The sequence below is a fragment of the Conger conger genome, chromosome 13, assembly GCF_963514075.1.
Source record: "Conger conger chromosome 13, fConCon1.1, whole genome shotgun sequence".
Taxonomy (NCBI): domain Eukaryota; kingdom Metazoa; phylum Chordata; class Actinopteri; order Anguilliformes; family Congridae; genus Conger; species Conger conger.
The window spans coordinates 12316812-12335396 of record NC_083772.1 but is presented as its reverse complement, the minus strand read 5'-3'; the positions used below and the strand labels follow the sequence as shown (position 1 = coordinate 12335396).

General features: G+C 47.0%; 1 protein-coding gene across 1 annotated transcript in view; it reads right to left on the bottom strand.

Annotated features, from left to right (window-relative positions):
- c2cd3 (C2 domain containing 3 centriole elongation regulator) overlaps positions 1–18585 on the bottom strand; it is a 30660-nt gene that overhangs the window by 8926 nt on the left and 3149 nt on the right. Inside the window, exons 6-29 of the mRNA XM_061216744.1 lie at positions 18127–18262; positions 17774–17929; positions 17380–17521; positions 16572–16714; positions 16074–16280; positions 15829–15941; positions 15573–15691; positions 14368–14499; positions 13709–14263; positions 12781–12929; positions 12054–12297; positions 11503–11686; positions 10924–11107; positions 10565–10737; positions 9637–9772; positions 8249–8517; positions 7631–7711; positions 6210–6812; positions 5591–5953; positions 4238–4376; positions 4004–4068; positions 3655–3860; positions 2287–2420; positions 1625–1768 (exon numbers count right to left, since the gene is read on the bottom strand). Of these exons, the coding sequence (XP_061072728.1) occupies positions 1625–1768; positions 2287–2420; positions 3655–3860; positions 4004–4068; positions 4238–4376; positions 5591–5953; positions 6210–6812; positions 7631–7711; positions 8249–8517; positions 9637–9772; positions 10565–10737; positions 10924–11107; positions 11503–11686; positions 12054–12297; positions 12781–12929; positions 13709–14263; positions 14368–14499; positions 15573–15691; positions 15829–15941; positions 16074–16280; positions 16572–16714; positions 17380–17521; positions 17774–17929; positions 18127–18262 (4777 nt within the window). The remainder of the gene's footprint in view (positions 1–1624; positions 1769–2286; positions 2421–3654; positions 3861–4003; positions 4069–4237; positions 4377–5590; positions 5954–6209; positions 6813–7630; positions 7712–8248; positions 8518–9636; positions 9773–10564; positions 10738–10923; positions 11108–11502; positions 11687–12053; positions 12298–12780; positions 12930–13708; positions 14264–14367; positions 14500–15572; positions 15692–15828; positions 15942–16073; positions 16281–16571; positions 16715–17379; positions 17522–17773; positions 17930–18126; positions 18263–18585) is intronic.

Sequence of the window (18585 nt, the reverse complement as noted above, 5' to 3'; positions counted from 1 at the left end):
ACACTAGTTGCTGAACAAAGATCTTAACATCATTTAGAAATAAACCACAGGTAATACAAGTTACCTGTGAGTCAGCATCCAGCAGTGGTACAAAGGTTAAGCAGGTTTGTTAGACATACAGAGATAACATCAGCAGGACTATTGTTGTTACCGCCGTCTTGTGACTTTACTTGATGATTTGTTGTTTTTCCTGTAAACCCTGGGTATATAGAGGGAAGCGTGGAATGGTTCGAGGAGACTCGCTAATACGACCTTCTGCGCACCATTCGTGTATAGCCATTCATATTACACCTTGTAATTCTATAACACATTTTTATGTAATTCTATTTCTGCAATGCACATTGTTCAATAAATTGTATTAATTTGAATCTACATCCTTGACTCACACCACTGCACACTTAGCATTTTAGAGTCCTAACAGACATAGACAGCCTAGGATGCCTGCACCCCATTGTCACTCGCCTATAAACTAGTGCCGTCACAAGATACAGAAGTGTATCATTGTAGGCTATACAGGCCACAAGCACGTCCGGGTCTATACAGATAGAAAGCAGTCGTATAGTCCCATACTATTGGCAGGCATTTGCAGTTCCTTTTGTTGAACTGTTAGAACAGAGGAGCAGTTGAACAGTTGTTGGGTAGGTTTGTTACATTCTGACTAAGTATGGCATAATGTTGCAAAATGGGCCATATGATTGGAGCATGTACAGGAACACATGCAAACAAGCCAAACCAAGCCAAGACATGTTCAATGCATATCATTTTATTCTAACAGCAATGCTAAAAACAAAGATTAGTTTTTGTTCTGTAACTGTACAACCCCTACAAGAAAAATAAAGTCTTGACGTCCTATCATTGGCTGTCGCTATAAGCACCTTGTGGGGTTTTTTTGGTGGTTGACATGCAAATTCATTTTTTTAAAATGCAGACCTCATATCTGGTCGAGGCCACAGAAAAGGACCTGAAGAAATAATTTGAAAACCGGACAAACAAGTCATTTCTTTGCATGGATCAGAACAGACAGAACGTCATGAAGCCTAATCGCGTTCCGTCATCATTTAGCACGCGCTGTACGGGTTTCACTACAGATACGGTTTCTACACAATTCATACTTCCATCGTAAACATTCTAGCTATGCTGGCGGCTCCAAATGCATTTAAAAAAAAACTGTATGCATGATTAATTTATTTCTGTAAATTCTAAATTGTATTTTCAGAAACAGAATGGAGCAATAGTGTGGAACGAATATATAAATACTTTTTATTTTTCCATACTTAATTACGAAAAGAAAATTCCAAACTTTTCCATATTGTGCAAGAACCCTGCGTTATTCAAGAAGAGTCTGAAAGTCCAGCATTAAATTATTTATTGATTTGCTGTTTTACAGCCTGAAGGTACGAGAGAACAGTCATCATTCACCCAGCAACAGTTTGAAACTGCTCCTTGAACAGAACTTTATTTGCATTTTTCCAATGTTTCAGAGCAGAATATCTGAATGGGTAAATGACAAAAAGATAATTTGAAATGCAAATCCCTTCCCCCAACACAACACCTTCTGGATGTGGATGGGTGAAAAGTAGTGTGGTTCTTATGGGACGATGCCACTTCCTGTAATGTGCAGTACCTCAGCGCTGAGAAGAGTGTGGAGCTGGAGGGTGGGAGGTCAGCGGGGGCAGCGCTGTGGGGGGCCCGCTCTCCGTTCTGCAGACTCTGGTGGAAAACGCGCACATTGCGGACGTGCTCCTCAAGGCGGTCACTCACACTGGACCTGCCGGACCGGCCAGAGAGAGACAAATTACACTCCACACACGTCATCCAGCACATTACTGAAATACTTCAACTGCTTCAGACATCAGACATAAAATGTGAAAAATTCTCAGAGAACTGCAGGACTGTTAACAACATTGTAAAATGTGCAATCGCATGTAATATGAATTTTCTTCTGAGCATTTGCGAAAACGGACAGTTGTTTCAAAGTTACTGGCGTCGTTGAACTAAACAGGTTAAAGTTGGTCAAAGTATCTGACCCGGGAATGCATCACGGTTGTGTCGTCAGTCAGTCATCGAGAGTTTCCAATGATGGAACACAACTGGCCTCACCAGTAGAATGGGAGTCGAAGCCATTCAGCGTTTGTTAGATGACTGCAAAATTAATTTGTCTCTAAAACTTACCAGGCCCCAGTCCACCAGTGAAAGACACACCTCTCCTCCTACTGGCGCAAGCTCGCCCCTGTAGTACCCCTGCCTGGACTGTATGGTGCAAAATGGCCACAATAATCACATTACCTTCCTGACAACAGCGCCTCCACCTGCTCAGGAGAGGTGTTGATCTTCTGCTCGGGGTAGCGGGCGAGGTGGGCCGGGAATCTCGTGTACATGGCTGAGGTGTGGTAGCACATGGGAAGGTTCTGGAACAGAGACTGTCAACACAGAACCAGGCCACAAACCATAAACACCGACATGAGAGGCAAATGTGCAATTTACATATGCTTTTCAGGGTCTCTCCATCTCGTAACATTGAAATTGTACTTCCCTCTAGGGTCTTTCAGCGCACTTATCCCTGGTTATGGGTATGCACTTTGCACTTTGTTGTACGTCGCTCTGGGTAAGAGCGTCTGCCAAATGCCATTCATTTAATGTAATGTAATGTCTCACATTGCATTTTTACAGATTATGTGGCAATGCATCCTGGAACAAAAACCCAGTCATAACACCACAGCAGATGACATCTTGAGAAAAACAAGAACAGTGTAAGGTAACGACAGATGATTGTTGAAAGGACCAGGAAAGCAATGTGGTAGGGACGGTATGTTTCACTGATAATGAGACACTGCTGCAGTATTTCCGCAACAGCTTCTGCGACTTGAAAGAACAAGTTGGAATGAGTTTGGCTTTAGGAATGTTGGTTCTGTTGAAACTCAGTGTCTCAGTGTTTTTCTGCCCAGGATCAATAACATATGAGTGACATTCTGGCAAACTCAAAACCACTGCTGGCTTTGGATAAAATATCACTTAAGGCGTTAGTCTGTGCAGTTTCTGGCTGTAGTTTCTCACTGTTGCTTATTCTAGGAAAGCTGCACTTAAAAGAACCGTTGGACTGGAAAAATATTGAATAACGACACAAAATGTCAGCTTCAACTTCAGGTGGTGCTTTACAACTTGAGTTGTGACGAAAAAGTCATCATACATACAAACACAGACATAGAAACACAAACAGACACACGCACCATGTACTAGGGCTGCTCGATTATGGCAAAAACCATAATCATGATTATTTTGGTCAATATTGAGATCACGATTATTTAATACGATTACATTATATTACATTAATGGCATTTGGCAGAAGCTCTTATCCAGAGCGATGTACAGTTGATTAGAGTAATCGGGAGACAATCCTCCCCTGGAGCAATGCAACGGCTGTGTGGATCTTATTGTGGCTACACCGGGGATTGAACCACCGACCTCGCGGGTCCCAGTCATGTACCCTAACCACTATGCTACAGGCCACCGATTACTCATTGACTTTGGGAATTTCATAAATTTGAATCTCCATTCACTCCGTGATAAAGGATAAAAACCTACAGTTGCTATATAAATGATATATATGTGTATATTGTAAAATATTTTGTTTTAACATAGCTGCAGGAAACTCACCGTTGGGTCCTTGGCACCATCCTCGTGAGCTGCCTGCCTCTGTCCCCTGAGGTTCCGGACCCCTTTCATGGGGGAGACGGCCACTTTTAGCTGCCCCTGGCACTGCCCGTTGAAGTCTGTGATGTTGTACCAGCCGCACACTGACTGAAACCCGGACAGCAGTGGGGACAGGTCCACGGACGCGAACCCAATGACCCGCTCCATGTCTGCAGAGAGAACGGGAGGGGGGCGGGGCGGGACGTCATTCCGTTAATAGGCATTATACATCAAGTATTACGTGCCTTCTCAATACGCTTGCCGGTGACTGGCTTTTAGCTACATGCAAAACAGTCAGCAATCATTGTATTACCTCCTTTGTGCCAAACTTTGAAAACCATCGTCTGCTGCGGATCCACAAGGACCTCCTGTGAAAGTCTGCCGTTTGGGGGGGGGGGGCAGAGGGAAGGAGGGAATTAGCAAACACAACACACACAGACGCAGTACACAGTAGTTGTGTGACATTTAGAAAGCAGAACTCATGGTGGTGTGGGAGGGGTGGTGCGTGTGGGACAGCTGAAAGGACAGGACGGTTTGGGAGCATTACCTGCCCACCCACTGGTGGTCCCACACTGGGCAGCTGTTATCCGGCACCACGGGCGTGGTGACGGGAGTTTCAGCGTCGGCTGTCGCGAAGGACACACAGCAACTGGGCATCCCTCCGCTGCGCTCTGCCAGGGGGCTACCTGCAGGGGGCGCACACCACCCGTCACCCAAGCAAGGGGGCAGAGCACACTCTAATACTGTACTGAGACATAGTGATCCAAGTACTTGTTTTAGATGAGTACCCATAACGATTATTAACTTTTTCCCCGATCACTAGTGTACAAGTATTTCGACCATTACCCGTGATCAGAGAATTGGCCTGCTTTATTTGTTTATTTTTTACATTGGCTGCAGTAGCTCCCCCTTAGATTAGTAAAAATGACTGCCTGCTATTTTCCTCACTTCTCCCGTCAGCATGTCAAGAGACTGTTGTGTGAACTTGTCCCGATCGTGGATTAAGGATATAACTAGTTAACTACTTAACTAGTGTCTTGTCATAGTGTGACCAAAGGTGCGTTCAAGACCGCAAACGTGAGCGAACAGATTCAAACCTTAAAAAATAAATCACAGATGAGCAACGAATCCGCTAGCTGGCATTGTTAGATATGGCATGCATTTGTATCCAAAATGCGTTGAAGTAAACGGAATGTTCATTTAAAACTGTCCGCTATGAAAGTTTGCCGTCTTGAACGCACCTCTGGTAGGAATTATAGTCACTGGGTGTTCCTGACCAAACCTCATCAGGTGTATGTTTCGGGTTGCTACCAATACATGTATTGTACAAGTTAGTATTCACAAAACCCAGAAGTAGTTGACCGCAGCCATTTTAGTCATTGAATGGTTATAGTAGAGAAAAGTTTTTCCTCCAACAGATGACTAATACATATGGCAAATATAATAGGGTCAGCAAATAGGAGATGCAAAGAAAATATTCATCTTACTGGCGGTGTTGACCCCTACGCCGTGGATAAATCAATATTTCGCAAAGATGAGTCTTACATTAAATAGTGCAAAATCAGAAGAACGAATTTTCTCATTAGATTAGTGTGTGTGTGCGTGTGCGTGTGCGTTTGTGTGTGTATTTGTGTGTGTGCGAAGATAACTCAAACCCCACCTCATCCCATGACACGTTGTAAACACATAGCCATGTGCTTCAAACAAGCTACAGAGCTAACTTTAGACATAAATGATCCAGGATTAAAATGTTTATTGTAAGGATGGGGGATGCGGTGTCGTTTTTGTGGACACGGACATTATTATAGCCAGAGGTAAGGCAGTACATTCAGTCAATTTAACCAATAAACAGTCAGTTTGGTCACGTTTGCGCAGAGGTCACGGTCAAGCTGGCGCTTACCTTTCAGGCTCAGGTGCATGGCCCTGTCGACGGTCACGGTCACTGCGAACGTGTCCTCTGCGCTGGCGTCCTGAGAGGGCAGGGCCTCGGGGCTCACGGTCCACTTTGTCCGGTGTCGGCTGTGGGAGCCGGACTGGCGGGAGGCAGCTGCGACCTGGGGCGGGGGCCCTTCCTCCTCCTCCTCCTCCTCCTCCTCCTCAGCGGAGTAGAGCGCCCCTGGTCTCCCCCGCTCATCCTCGCTGTCGCTACGGGGGAGGGGCGGCTCAGAGAGGGCAGTGTCCCGCGTGGGGGTCAGAGTGATGTGCACCCTCAGGGCCGCGCCATCCAGGTCAGGAGACGAGCGTCTGAAAAGAGGGTACACACCTGCAACACACACACACACACACACACACACAACCATCACATAAAGGCAAATGGAGCAGCAAGAAGCAGCACTTGGGATTAAGAAGAAACTGCAACAATCACACTGACGCTACAAGTAAACGGCAACAAAGACTATTCGGCTTAAACCTATTGAACAAGTCTTGTTTTTAAACACCTTCAAGAACAAGCCGCTTCCATCTCCAGGAAGAAACCCGCTCACAACGCTTTGTACGCCGACATTTCGAGGGTCACTCACCGCTGACGCTCAGCTTGCTCCTGGTCCTCCTGGCCAGAGGGGAGAGGTCCACGTAGGCGGAGCCCACCAGCCGGTCGGTGTCGTGGGGCCTGGCCCTCCTGTCCTTCCCGAAGGCCACCCACACCTGGAGCTCCAGCCTCTCCTCGCGCAGGTACCAGCGCAGGGGCAGCGAGCGCCGCAGCTCCACGGCCCGGGGGTCCCCGAACGCCACCGTGGCCACGCCCCGGTCCTCCCCCGCGGAGGGGTGGCGCAGGGGGGAGCAGTAGGCCGGCTCCTCGTACAGCCGGTAGCGCAGGTAGCAGTAGGTGGAGCGCTCCAGGGCTCGGTGTCCCGGCAGGAGCAGGCAGTGCAGGGGGAGCCACAGCCTGGGTGTGGCCAGAGACAGCGTGACCGTCCCCCCGCTCTCCTCCTCCTCATCCTCCTCTTCCTCTTTCTCCTCCCCGCCCGTCTCCCAGCCCAGGCCGCGGGCGGCGCTGATCACCCTCTCGCGGTCGGCGTGGTGAGCGAAGCCAACCGAGACCTCCAGCCCCCCCGCCAGGGCAGGGGGAGCCCCGGGAGACCCAGGGTCCTGGGACAGACTGACCGGGAACCAGCCGGAGATTCCTTCAACACACAAACCCAGCCTGTAACACAACCAGCCTTCAACACACAAACCCAGCCTTCAACACAACCAGCCTTCAACACACAAACCCAGCCTTCAACACACAAACCCAGCCTTCAACACAACCAGCCTTCAACACACAGACCCAGCCTTCAACACAACCAGCCTTCAACACACAAACAGCCTTCAACACAACCAGCCTTCAACACACAAACCCAGCCTTCAACACACAAACCCAGCCTTCAACACAACCAGCCTTCAACACACAGACCCAGCCTTCAACACAACCAGCCTTCAACACACAAACAGCCTTCAACACAACCAGCCTTCAACACACAACCAGCCTTTAACACACAAACCCAGCCTTCAACACAACCAGCCTTCAACACACAAACCCAGCCTTCAACACAACCAGCCTTCAACACACAGACCCAGCCTTCAACACAACCAGCCTTCAACACACAAACAGCCTTCAACACAACCAGCCTTCAACACACAAACCCAGCCTTCAACACAACCTGCCTTCAACACACAGAACCAGCCTTCAACACAACCAGCCTTCAACACACAAACAGCCTTCAACACAACCAGCCTTTAACACAAAATCCCAACAGTCAACACAACCAGCCTTCAACACAAAAACCCAGCCACATTCAACTGCCAAACTGACACAGTGACACACCAGCTCCATTCAAGTACCAGGTTTACTTCCACAAAACAGACCTTCCTACAAATACAGTTTAATATACAGTCCTTACAACTGATAGTCGGCACTGAATTACTGCAACATTTTAAAATATAAGTTCATTGGTCCTCATACCTGTCCTTTTATGAATCAGGTCTCCCAGCTGAATTGCGACAGTACCCAGTACAGTGTCCTTTGATGCTGTGCTATCCGTGCCTATGACATCAAAAACAGACACAGAAGATGTTGACCAGGTGCTGTACAGAGATGGGCTTTGACAGGGCCATGTGTGATGTGTCAATCTTTTGAAGTGTCTGCCGTCTGGATTTCATTTTACGCATCATAAGTCTCTAAACTCCATGGGAGTTGCATCACAAGTAAATTTTACCAGGTCTGGATCGAGCCTGCGTACACCTGTACTGAGAGTAGCAAACGTGACATTTCCTAGAGTACCAAGCGCACTACAAAGGAGCTATACGGCATGAATGAGAACAATTTCTAGGTTAAGGTACACGGTGTACGACCCAAATGATTGGTGGTTCAAGCCTTGACGTAGCCACGATAAAATCTACACAGCTGTTGGGCCCTTGAGCAAGGTCCTTAATCCCACATTGCTTAAGGCGGGATTGTCCCTTTCTAAGTCTAATCAAGTGTAAGTCGCTTTGGATAAAACAGTCAACTAAATAACTGTGTATATATTTAAAAAAAAAGGGTTAAAGTACGACAGATATTTGGGCAGGCGTGAGCCCTCACCCTTCCTGCTGCTGCGGTGGCAGACGGTGAAGACGGCGTTAGCCCCCTCCAGCAGCTCGGCCAGGCTCCGGCTCCCCCCTCCCCCGCTCTGCACCAGCAGGTTGCAGGGGAACTCCGTGTGGTGGTCGAACTCGGGGCAGAAGGAGCGGGCCACCACGCGCGTGCTCCTCCTCTCCCTCTCCGGGAGGAAGGAGAGCTGCGCCGTCACGTAGGCGTTCACCCCCACGTCGGCGTGGTAGCGGAGAGACTCGTCCCGCCTCGCCAGCATCCTGAGGGGGGCAAGACGTCGCTGACTGAGGGTCGCACACCAAGGCCTCTATTGAAGGTACTACAGCAGTCAAGAGATGTGGGCACCGCTGGTCAAAAAGCCTCTTACAATGAATATCTTCGAATATTCATAGAAGTGAACCTGACAAAGTTACACATGAAACATTTCTTCACATTTGAAAGCAAGATTACTTTTTATTTTTTTTACCATTTCAAAATAATTTAAAAAAAAGGAAAATTCCCTATGCAAACGTTGGGAACCCTGCCAGTTAATAATTTGTTAGTCCGCCTCAGGCAACTAGAACAGCTTGTAAACACTTTTTAACCAGTGTCTTTCAATTCTTGCTTTTGGAATTTTTCCCACAGTCTTCCTGGCAGAAGACCTCTAGCTAGAAACATTCTTCGGCCTGTACGGCATGTTTGAGATTTCTCCAGATTTTCAATAATATTCAAGTCTGGGGACTGTGGTGGCCATTCCAAAACAGTCATCCATCTTTCCTGGCGGTACTTCATGGTTGATTTCGAGGTACGCTTTGGATTATTGTCATTGCAGTTGGATACTTTAGAAGGCATGGAGTTACCTATAAAAAGTTCAGCCTTGGAATTATATTCATCGGACTAATTGAAGCCTTATAGAGTAAATCAGCTGGGTCTGGGCCTTAGTAATCATCTTTTTAAAAAGTGACAAAGAATATTCCAAAAAGGTTCCCAAACGTTTGCACAGGGCCCTTTCCCTTTTTTATCATTTATAAACTGTCAAAAATCAATATAAAAAGCAATCTTGCTTTAAAAAAAGGGTCTCATGTTTAAATCTGTACCATGTAGAGTTCAGGTTTCCTTTCGATCACGTAGATTGCGGTCTTCGTTTAAAGTTACAAATGTTACTCATTTTCAGAAGTTTTATCAGTTTTATAAGTCAAACATAAATGTAAGCTTACTCTCGTTTTTAAATGCGTTTTCATGAGCTCTTACAAAAAAAAATGGCTGTCATATCAAGCCATTGCTTGTACGGATGTCATTGCAAAAACTCTCTCGCTACGGTTTGTTTACAGTTATTGCAGGGCGCTGCTGAGATGTACTGAAACCTGCTGGGGCGGTATGTAGGAATGTGGGGCGCGTACCGTGCTGCTGCCTGGAGACCTGTTGCTCGGTGGACCTGAACTGCCAGGGCTATTACCCGGGATGCCACCGCCCCATCCTTCAGACCGTGGGCTCTCATTGGCTGGGGCTTGTAACGGACACACACATCCAGCAGCCCTGGGACGGCACAGCGACAGAGACCAGAAACATGTCCACAGTTACCTAATTATATTCACATTACTAGGCCAAGCAAAGAGAAATGTTTCCATGTGTGCTGTGACAGACAGCCTTAAGAACTGATGAAGGTACTAAGTGTGTGCATGTACACTCAGTGAGCACTTTATTAGGTATTCATTACATTTTTTTTTTTTTTTTTTTTTTTTTTTACTTACTTCTGCTGTTGTTGTAGCCTTTCCATTTAGAGGTTTGAGGTGTTATGTGTTCAGATGCTCTTCTGCTTACCACTGTTGTAATGTGCGGTTATTTTACCGGTCTGGCCCTGATCATCTGACCGCTCTCATTAACAACATGTTTTTGCCTGCAGAACTTTGGTCTTTGGTCTGAACAACAGCTGAACCTCTTGACCACATCTGCATGCTTTTTACACATTTACTTGCTGCTACACGATTGGCTGATTCAATATTTGCATTAACAAGCTGGTGTACAGGTAAACCTAATAAAGTACTCACAGACTGCATGTGTGTGTCAGAGAGATGAGAAATAGAAAAATAACAAATAAATATTGAATGATTTGTTTTCATTTATCATTCCTTAGTTTGTCATTTCTTCTCTTTCCTTTGGCTCTTGCCCCATTCCGCAGGCTTCATTTTAATTACCTGTGTGCTTTAGTGCTACCACACCCATTGTTTTTGCCAGTGATAGATAATAGTACATTTTTGAATTGCAAAGGAGGGAGGGAGGGATGGAGGGAGGGAGAGAGAGAGAGAGACGGGGAGAGCGGCGAGATACCTGACGGCTGAGGGTGGTGCCCTGCGAGAATCTCAGTTTGGGGCAGGAGCGGGAGGGAGAACACCTGGGGTCCTGTCTGCTCGTGTGTCTGCATCGTCACCATGGCGCACAGCTTGGACAGGGGAAGCAGCCCTTTGGCCACCAGCTGGTCTCTGACATTGGGGTAGTAATACCTGCCCAAGTTCATCAAATATCACACCATTACTTAATGCCAGACTAACAGCAATCTCATAACATTTCTTTTTTTTTTTTAACTAACTGGAAATACACCGTTTCATTTTCTTTTTGAAAACGGGCCAACTTAGTACTCTGTATTCACTGCTGCCCTCTGCTGGTTAGGTGAAGACCTGCACGCTCACCTGCACCAGACCTGGAAGGGGATTCCTCCTCTGGCGGAGGGGCCCTGGCTGGAGCAGGAGCTGAGCAGGAGCCTCTGCACTGGCACCCCCGCCGGGGCCAGCAGGGCGTGGCTCTGGCTGTGGCTGAACACGGGGTCGGGCACGCATAGCGCGGTGCCCGTGCGGAACTGCCTCAGGCACACACCTGCAGGAAGAGGGAGGTTAGAGATGACCTCTGACCCCGAACCCTACCCACACGTCAAACCGGCTGCGTTCGTAACCGCATACTTGTTAGTTTTGCAATATACACAGCATGGCACGTCCCGTTCTCGCCAGATGACAAACCCAGCCTTGAACACACAAACCCAACCTGAAACACAACCAGCCTTCAAGGGTTTCCAGGAAATTAATATACAGTTCAGTCTGTAAGTATTTGGACTGTAATGTAAATACACTCAAAATAAAGTGCAGGCAGTCAGCTTTAATGACGGTGTTTACATCCATATGGTGTAGGAATAGCAACCCTTATGTCCCTGTCCAAACACTAGCAGACTGCTTTCTCTTACTGGTGTACAGTGCAGTAATGGGGGAATGGCCTACTGCTCTCTATGGTGTGTGAGTCCAGGGCTCCGGTGGGGTCCTCCTCCTGCGTGGGAAAGGAGTACTGTACGTAGCAGTCAGCCTCCCCCCACACAGTAGACTGCAGGGGGGTCAGACCCTTCACCCTCTCCACCGTCATCTCGAACACGTGCTCCATCGTGGTCTCCTCCTGTGGCTCGCTCACCTGCGGGGGCACGACACACACAGCTTCACCCTCACCCGTGTCACGCCCAAGCACCGCCAGCAGAGGGCGCTGTGAGGACCGCGGAATGGCAGCCCAGCTCACTGAGCAGTGGGGCTTCCCATTGGGAAAAGACAAGGGGAAATGGGATTCACATCTGTAATACCTGGTGCAATTAAAAGTACCGTACTACCTATGCACACTGTAAACACAAATTTAACCGTAGATTTTTAGTAGTGAACTTTGTCCTCTTTGAGCCCATGTACCACAGATGCAAGTCCGCTTTTGGAAACAAAGTGGGGGGGGGGGCACTGTGTCTGGTGCAGAACAGAACTCATGGACTCATGTTCCTATAGCATGCGTAAATAACCTTTGGCTCCACTTGCTGCCTCTGGTCCAGTGTGTGCGCTGGTCTTGGAGGGTGAGGCACTGATACATGGTCTTCATCCCTCATCCGCTGCAAGGACACGATTTGCTCTGCGAGCCCCATGGCCAGAAGGACGCGAAGGCTGCCCCGGGTGCTGCCTGAAAACACGTCGATGACAGGCATGTAGCTGTCCACCGCCACCACAGGGTACTGCACTCCCAGCAACAGTTGGGAAATCTTTGGATCTCTGTTAAAAAGAAGAAACAACATTAATCCCCAGATACTTTAAATAACAACTGCCCCCAGGTCTCAAGGCTTTCATGATTACTCCTTCAAAGACAGAAGTATTTTCCAAAGGTCATCTTTTGAAGTCAGCAGGGATGCACATGAGCACATGCTGGAATATGAGCAACAGCGCCATCTCCTGGACAGGGGTAGACAATTGGCGTTTGAACTATTGTGAATGAAGGGCATTTTAAATTATATTTATTTAGATCATTCTAATAAAGAGCAACCTACACGGGTACACACTTTTGTAAAAAAAAAAAAAAAACAGAAAAAAAAGAAAAAGTATTCTCCGGCATTTAATAAATAAATTAAAGTGAAGTGGTACTTTAGCCAAGCGTACAATAGGGTATGTCCTAGCCAGATGCCAGAAGCCAGAGCCATCTGTTAACCAGTGGCTGTTTGTCCACCATACCGGGCTGTAAGACCATAGTGCCAGTCTCACCTGAAGGACATGTAAAACTGCTGCAGGGGCATTTTGACCAGGCCCAGGAGCTGATCCTGCCCCAAACCACCCTTCTGCCACACCTCAATCACCATCACGTTATTCCTCATCCTCTCCAGCAGTCTGGGGGACAGGACGACTGGAGCCACCTGCAGAACATACACACACACACATAAACACGCAGAACACACATACACATACACACATATACATAAACCTGCAGAACACACGCACACATACATAAACATGCAGAACAGACACACACACATAAACACGCAGAACACACATACACATACACACATATACATAAACCTGCAGAACACACGCACACATACGTAAACATGCAGAACATACACACACACACATAAACACGCAGAACACACATACACATACACACATATACATAAACCTGCAGAACACACGCACACATACATAAACATGTAGAACATACACACATATATAAACATGCAGAACAGACACACACACATGAACATGCAGAACACACATACATATACACACACATACATAAACCTGTAGAACAGACACACACACATAAACACGCAGAACAAACACACATATACACACACATAAACATGCAGAACAGACAGACATACACACACATACATAAACATGCAGAACATACACACATATACACACATACACAAACCTGCAAAACAGACACACATATACAGACATACATAAACATGCAGAACAGACAAACACATAAACATGCAGGACACACACACACACACACACACACACACACAAACCTGCAGAACAAACACATCCATGAAACCTGCAACACGCCAACACAGACAGACAACACACACATACACAGAACCAGCAAACACAAACTCACAAACACTCAGAACTTGAAATACGTATTGTGACGTGGTACTTCAGGCGGTGACAGAAGGGTCCGTTATACCTGGCTGAAGTTAAAAGTGGGATGGCTGTGGCCCCAGCTGACCGCTGATCTCGTGGTCTCGTCAGAGCCGAACATCTTGCAGTTGAGGTAGACGTTGGGCGGCGTGGGGCTGCAGGTGAACTCCCTCCCGTCGGGCACCAGGAGCAGGGTGTGCAGCAGCGCCCCGCCCTCTGTCTCAGCCGGCCGCTGCGGCTGCCTCCTGCCTGGAGAGCTCAGGGGGGCCGGGGGGTGGGAGGGCGGAGGGCGCCTCACTACCTCGCTGTCCTGGACCCCCCAGGCAGCAGAAGCAGGGGTGCCCCCCTCCCTCTCGATTCCTCCCGCAGGGGCAGGCGCAGCAGAAGCAGGGCGCCCCCCCTCCCACTCAATTCCTCCCACAGGGGGCTCTTCCCTGTCCCTGTCCCACCTCGGCGGTTGGGTGCTGATGATGTCGTCCGTGGGCGTGGCTGTCCTCGGGGGGTTAGGGGCGGCATTCGAGGGCTCTGTGCCACTTTGACTGCTGCCTCTGGCTTTGGCTGGGGAGAAATCTTTGCTGACTGCACCGAGCTCCAACGACACCTTTAAAAGCGGGAAAGGCTTCCTCAAGCAAATGCTGCAGCGAAAAATAGCTAATAACATCCTGGATTAAGCGGTATTATACGGGGCGAAAAACTGCACCTTACCTTGAGCTTCCCCACTTCCTCTTCCTCTCTGCCCCCCTCCAGGGACAGGACGGGCAAGGCTTTGGCCTGGCTCAGCTGCTCGCTGCTCAGCAGAGAGAGCAGGGGGAACACCGCTCTGCCATAGGCTACGGGCTGCAACAGGCACAGAGGGTAACCACTCAATTCAAACAGACACAGAGGATAACAACTCAATTCAAACAGACACAGAGGATAACAACTCAATTCAAACAGACACAGAGGATAACCACTCAATTCAAACAGGCACAGAGGATAACCACTCAATTAAAACAGACACAGAGGATAACCACTCAATTCAAACAGACACAGAGGATAACAACTCAATTCAAACAGGCACAGAGGATAACCGCTCAATTCAAACAGACACAGCGGATAACCACTCAATTCAAACAGACACAGAGGATAACCACTCAATTCAAACAGACACAGCGGATAACCACTCAATTCAAACAGACACAGAGGATAACCATTCAATTCAAACAGGCACAGAGGATAACCACTCAATTCAAACAGGCACAGAGGATAACCGCTCAATTCAAACAGACACAGCGGATAACCACTCAATTCAAACAGACACAGCGGATAACCACTCAATTCAAACAGACACAGCGGATAACCACTTAATTCAAACAGACACAGAGGATAACCACTCAATTCAAACAAACACAGCGGATAACCACTCAATTCATGCAGACACAGCGGATAACCACTCAGGGACAGGGGATAGAGGACAAACGGTTTGTGAGCCTGACTTTCCATTTCACTTCGTCCTCGTTCATTTTTTATAAAGCTTCTCATGAGAAGCATTATTCTTTTCATAGTAAACGATTAGATAAATGTCAATTATGAACTATTAACTTCTCCCTCAAGCTTCCTTTAAACATTGAACATGTCAGGTTGACAGTGTTTTACAAAGCAGTGTGTGCCGGGTTCCTAGCCAACTTCATTATATTTCTCCACTTTAAATATCCCATTCTTTACAGCAGCATTTAGACTGCTACTATTAACCAAATTTACATAACTGCACAGGGAAAAGGGACAATACAAAAGGGGAATAATTTAACGTAGGTGCACCAATTCATATTTCATTCAGGTCATGCTGATGAGTTCTGAAAATGACATTTTTCATTTGAAAACAGCAATTTTATGTTAAAATCATGTTCATTTAGAAAAATCCCCCTGCTTACTTTCTTTTGGAACCTTTCTCGGGAGTAGATCTTGAAGGTGAGATCGGTGCCCCACCAGTGTTTGATAGCGGCCTCACTAAACTGAACTGGGAAAACAGTCCGCTGCTGGAACTTCACAACTGCAATGAACAGGAGCAGAAATTAATGTGTTTGTTAACCCTTTACAACAATTTAAAAATATATATGCAAAGTAAAAATATTAGTTGATCCAATCAGATGCTTGTATGTGTGTGGGGGGGGATGAGCACAGCCTTACCCCCTCCAGAAACTTTACAGGAGGCTACTCGAGTCACTTCCGATCCCACGGCTACCTGTTTGGCATCATGTCTAGAAGGCGCTACTGGAAACGAATACTCCACAAAATATGAGCTGAGGGAGAGAGAAACAACAGCAGCATAACAGAAGTTTTAGTTAGATAGGTCCAGTAGCTAGGCTGCAGGCAGGCGGATCAACGGAATTAGCTACAGTGAAGAAAAACACACAGAGCGGTATGGACCGTACCATTTCCTGGGGGGGTGCGGACGGGGTGGTTTGCCCTTGCCGAGGGCCTTGTGGGGCGTGGCAGGGGTGCTGTCAGCGGGGACGGTGAGAGAGTGGATGAGCACCCTGGCCAGGTGGATTCGGCCCAGTGCAGCGATGCGGTCTGCACTCAGATCAGCCAGGGTGCTGCGCTCCTCTGGAGTCCGCTTGGAGTCTCGCAGACTCAGGCTGTTCGCAAGCAAAGGGAACATCACTGTTGTTAGTACTATCCTAATGTCAGTCTTAACAGTAGGACTCCAAAGGTACTGAAAATGAACAGCCTTTATACGTTTTATACAACATTGATCAAGTTAAAAAAATATATATTCTCATAAGACTGTGCCCATTTCTTGCTGTTGCATAGACATACATATGAAAACATAGCAAATTTAACTGCATGCTCCGTACAGTTGACCTAGTTTTACAGGTAGTTGACAAAGAGCTTGAGGGTGATATTTTTTAAATCTTAAGAAAACTCACCTGCCACTCTTCATCATGCCAGAACACCTTGGTTCCTGCTCATCCTCATGCTTTCCTGTAGCATGCGTCTTCCTCTGTTTCTTCTTCATGGGCAGGCCATCATCTTCATCTGCAGTGAAGTCACTCTGACTGCCATCAGGTTTCTAAATGTCAACAGATACGCCATTTTGAAACAATTGAAAACACGCACCAGTCTTCATTAACCAATAAGCCAAGTGGCATTGAAGTACTAGCATGCAGACTACCAACTTCGCACTAGATAAAACCCCCACATTTTATTATGGAAGTCTGAGCATCTTAGGGCATTAGGAACCATCAGAACCCCCAGATATACTGTACGGAGAGAACCCCCATCCTGGTCTGTTACATGCAAAGATACATGACTTTAATTTGGCTAAACATTGGTCCACGTGTGCATACTGAGGGATACACGGTTGTGGTTGTGAGTGAAAGTGCACTGATTTGTCGTGAAGTCACAGTAATAAGCTTAGCTTGGGGTGTTCAAATCCAGGCTTGACACAGTGCTGGATATCCAGGATACGGAATGGCCTGTTTTCTACAAATGAAATCGGCGTGACGTCACAACAGCAAAGAACTGACTTCCGGGTGATGTGAATGTGAATAGCCACCCGGAAGAATCTTAGCGACCTTTGTTGACAAACATTCTGATTTAATCTATTCCTCTGCTATGTGCTGTAATAAGACTGTAATGCAGTTGAGATTGTACTTCCCTCTAGGGTCTTTCAGCGCACTTATCCCTGGTTATGGGGCTGTAATGCTGTAATGTGGCTGTAGTCATAGCACTCACAGCAGATTTGTAGAACAGGGTCTCCAGCAGGCTCTCGTCATGGAGCGGGTCATTCAGCTCACTGTCCGCCAACACACTGCTGCCCCCAGAGAGGAACTCCAACGGGGAGCTGTCCCGGTCCCATAAGCTCGACCCATCCACGCTGGAAATAACAGCAACCAAACAGACGAAACAACTCTGTATTTAACAACAATTTAAACATTAACCCAGGCTTACATTACACTACAGTCTTCAGGCTGAGTGTGTTTGGTGTTCGTGAAAAGCGTTCATATGCCTAGCTATACAACTCCTCGTCTTTAAATGTACAGGTATGGACAAATGGATCAACTGAACACTGAAGTAAAATAAAAACATTTTCACTTAAAGCCCGGCAGTAAAATGTGGAGTGGGTTACCTGCCCATGAGCAGCTCGACCGCCCTGTTCTCCGCGTCAGCGAAGAGGTCCGTGTTTGGGTGCTTGGGTGAGTGCAGTCCACCAGAGCTGGGAAACACACTGGGCTCAGAGTGAAGAAGATTCTCCAGTAACTTCCCAGAGGAGGGCCTGGGCTGCCTTCAGTCACAAGAGGCACAGTGTTATATTACATCATTTGCAGGCATGAATTCATTCAGTGATGTATTATTAATCACCCAAACACAGGCATTGATTCTAACAATCGCAAATGTTCCTATGACATTAACTAGTGAGTTGGAGACCATAACTGTCTCCAACACATTTAAGCTGTTAGTTAGGGTTTACAGTATACACACAACAAAGGCGGTGTGATGATGTTGTCTTTCGACACAGGAAGTGGGATGTCCTTCAGAGTCAGGTCAGAATCCAGGTTAGACTTCAGAGCCGAAACCACCATGGCATTTCTAAGCTTGCTGCCGCGGTCTAAGAGAACTGAGGAAAAGGGAACTCAGAAACTCACAAATCACATGTATGCAAACGTGCTTCACTCATAGCAGAATCTTCTCAGTATTTCCATGCCCTGTATCCTATAACCCATTGATTCATGAACCCCTAATTGAGTGGCACTAACATGCATTATCAGTGACTCACTTAATTGCATACACCAAAGAGTGTTATGGCGAACAACTTCTTTTCACTTGTTTGCACAAGTCAGTGATTGATAATGCATTGTAGTTCCACCCATTATGGAGTTTATGAAGTGACACTGTATATGTACTGAGTAAACCAAGCACTCTAGTTAAGTCAGGTTTATT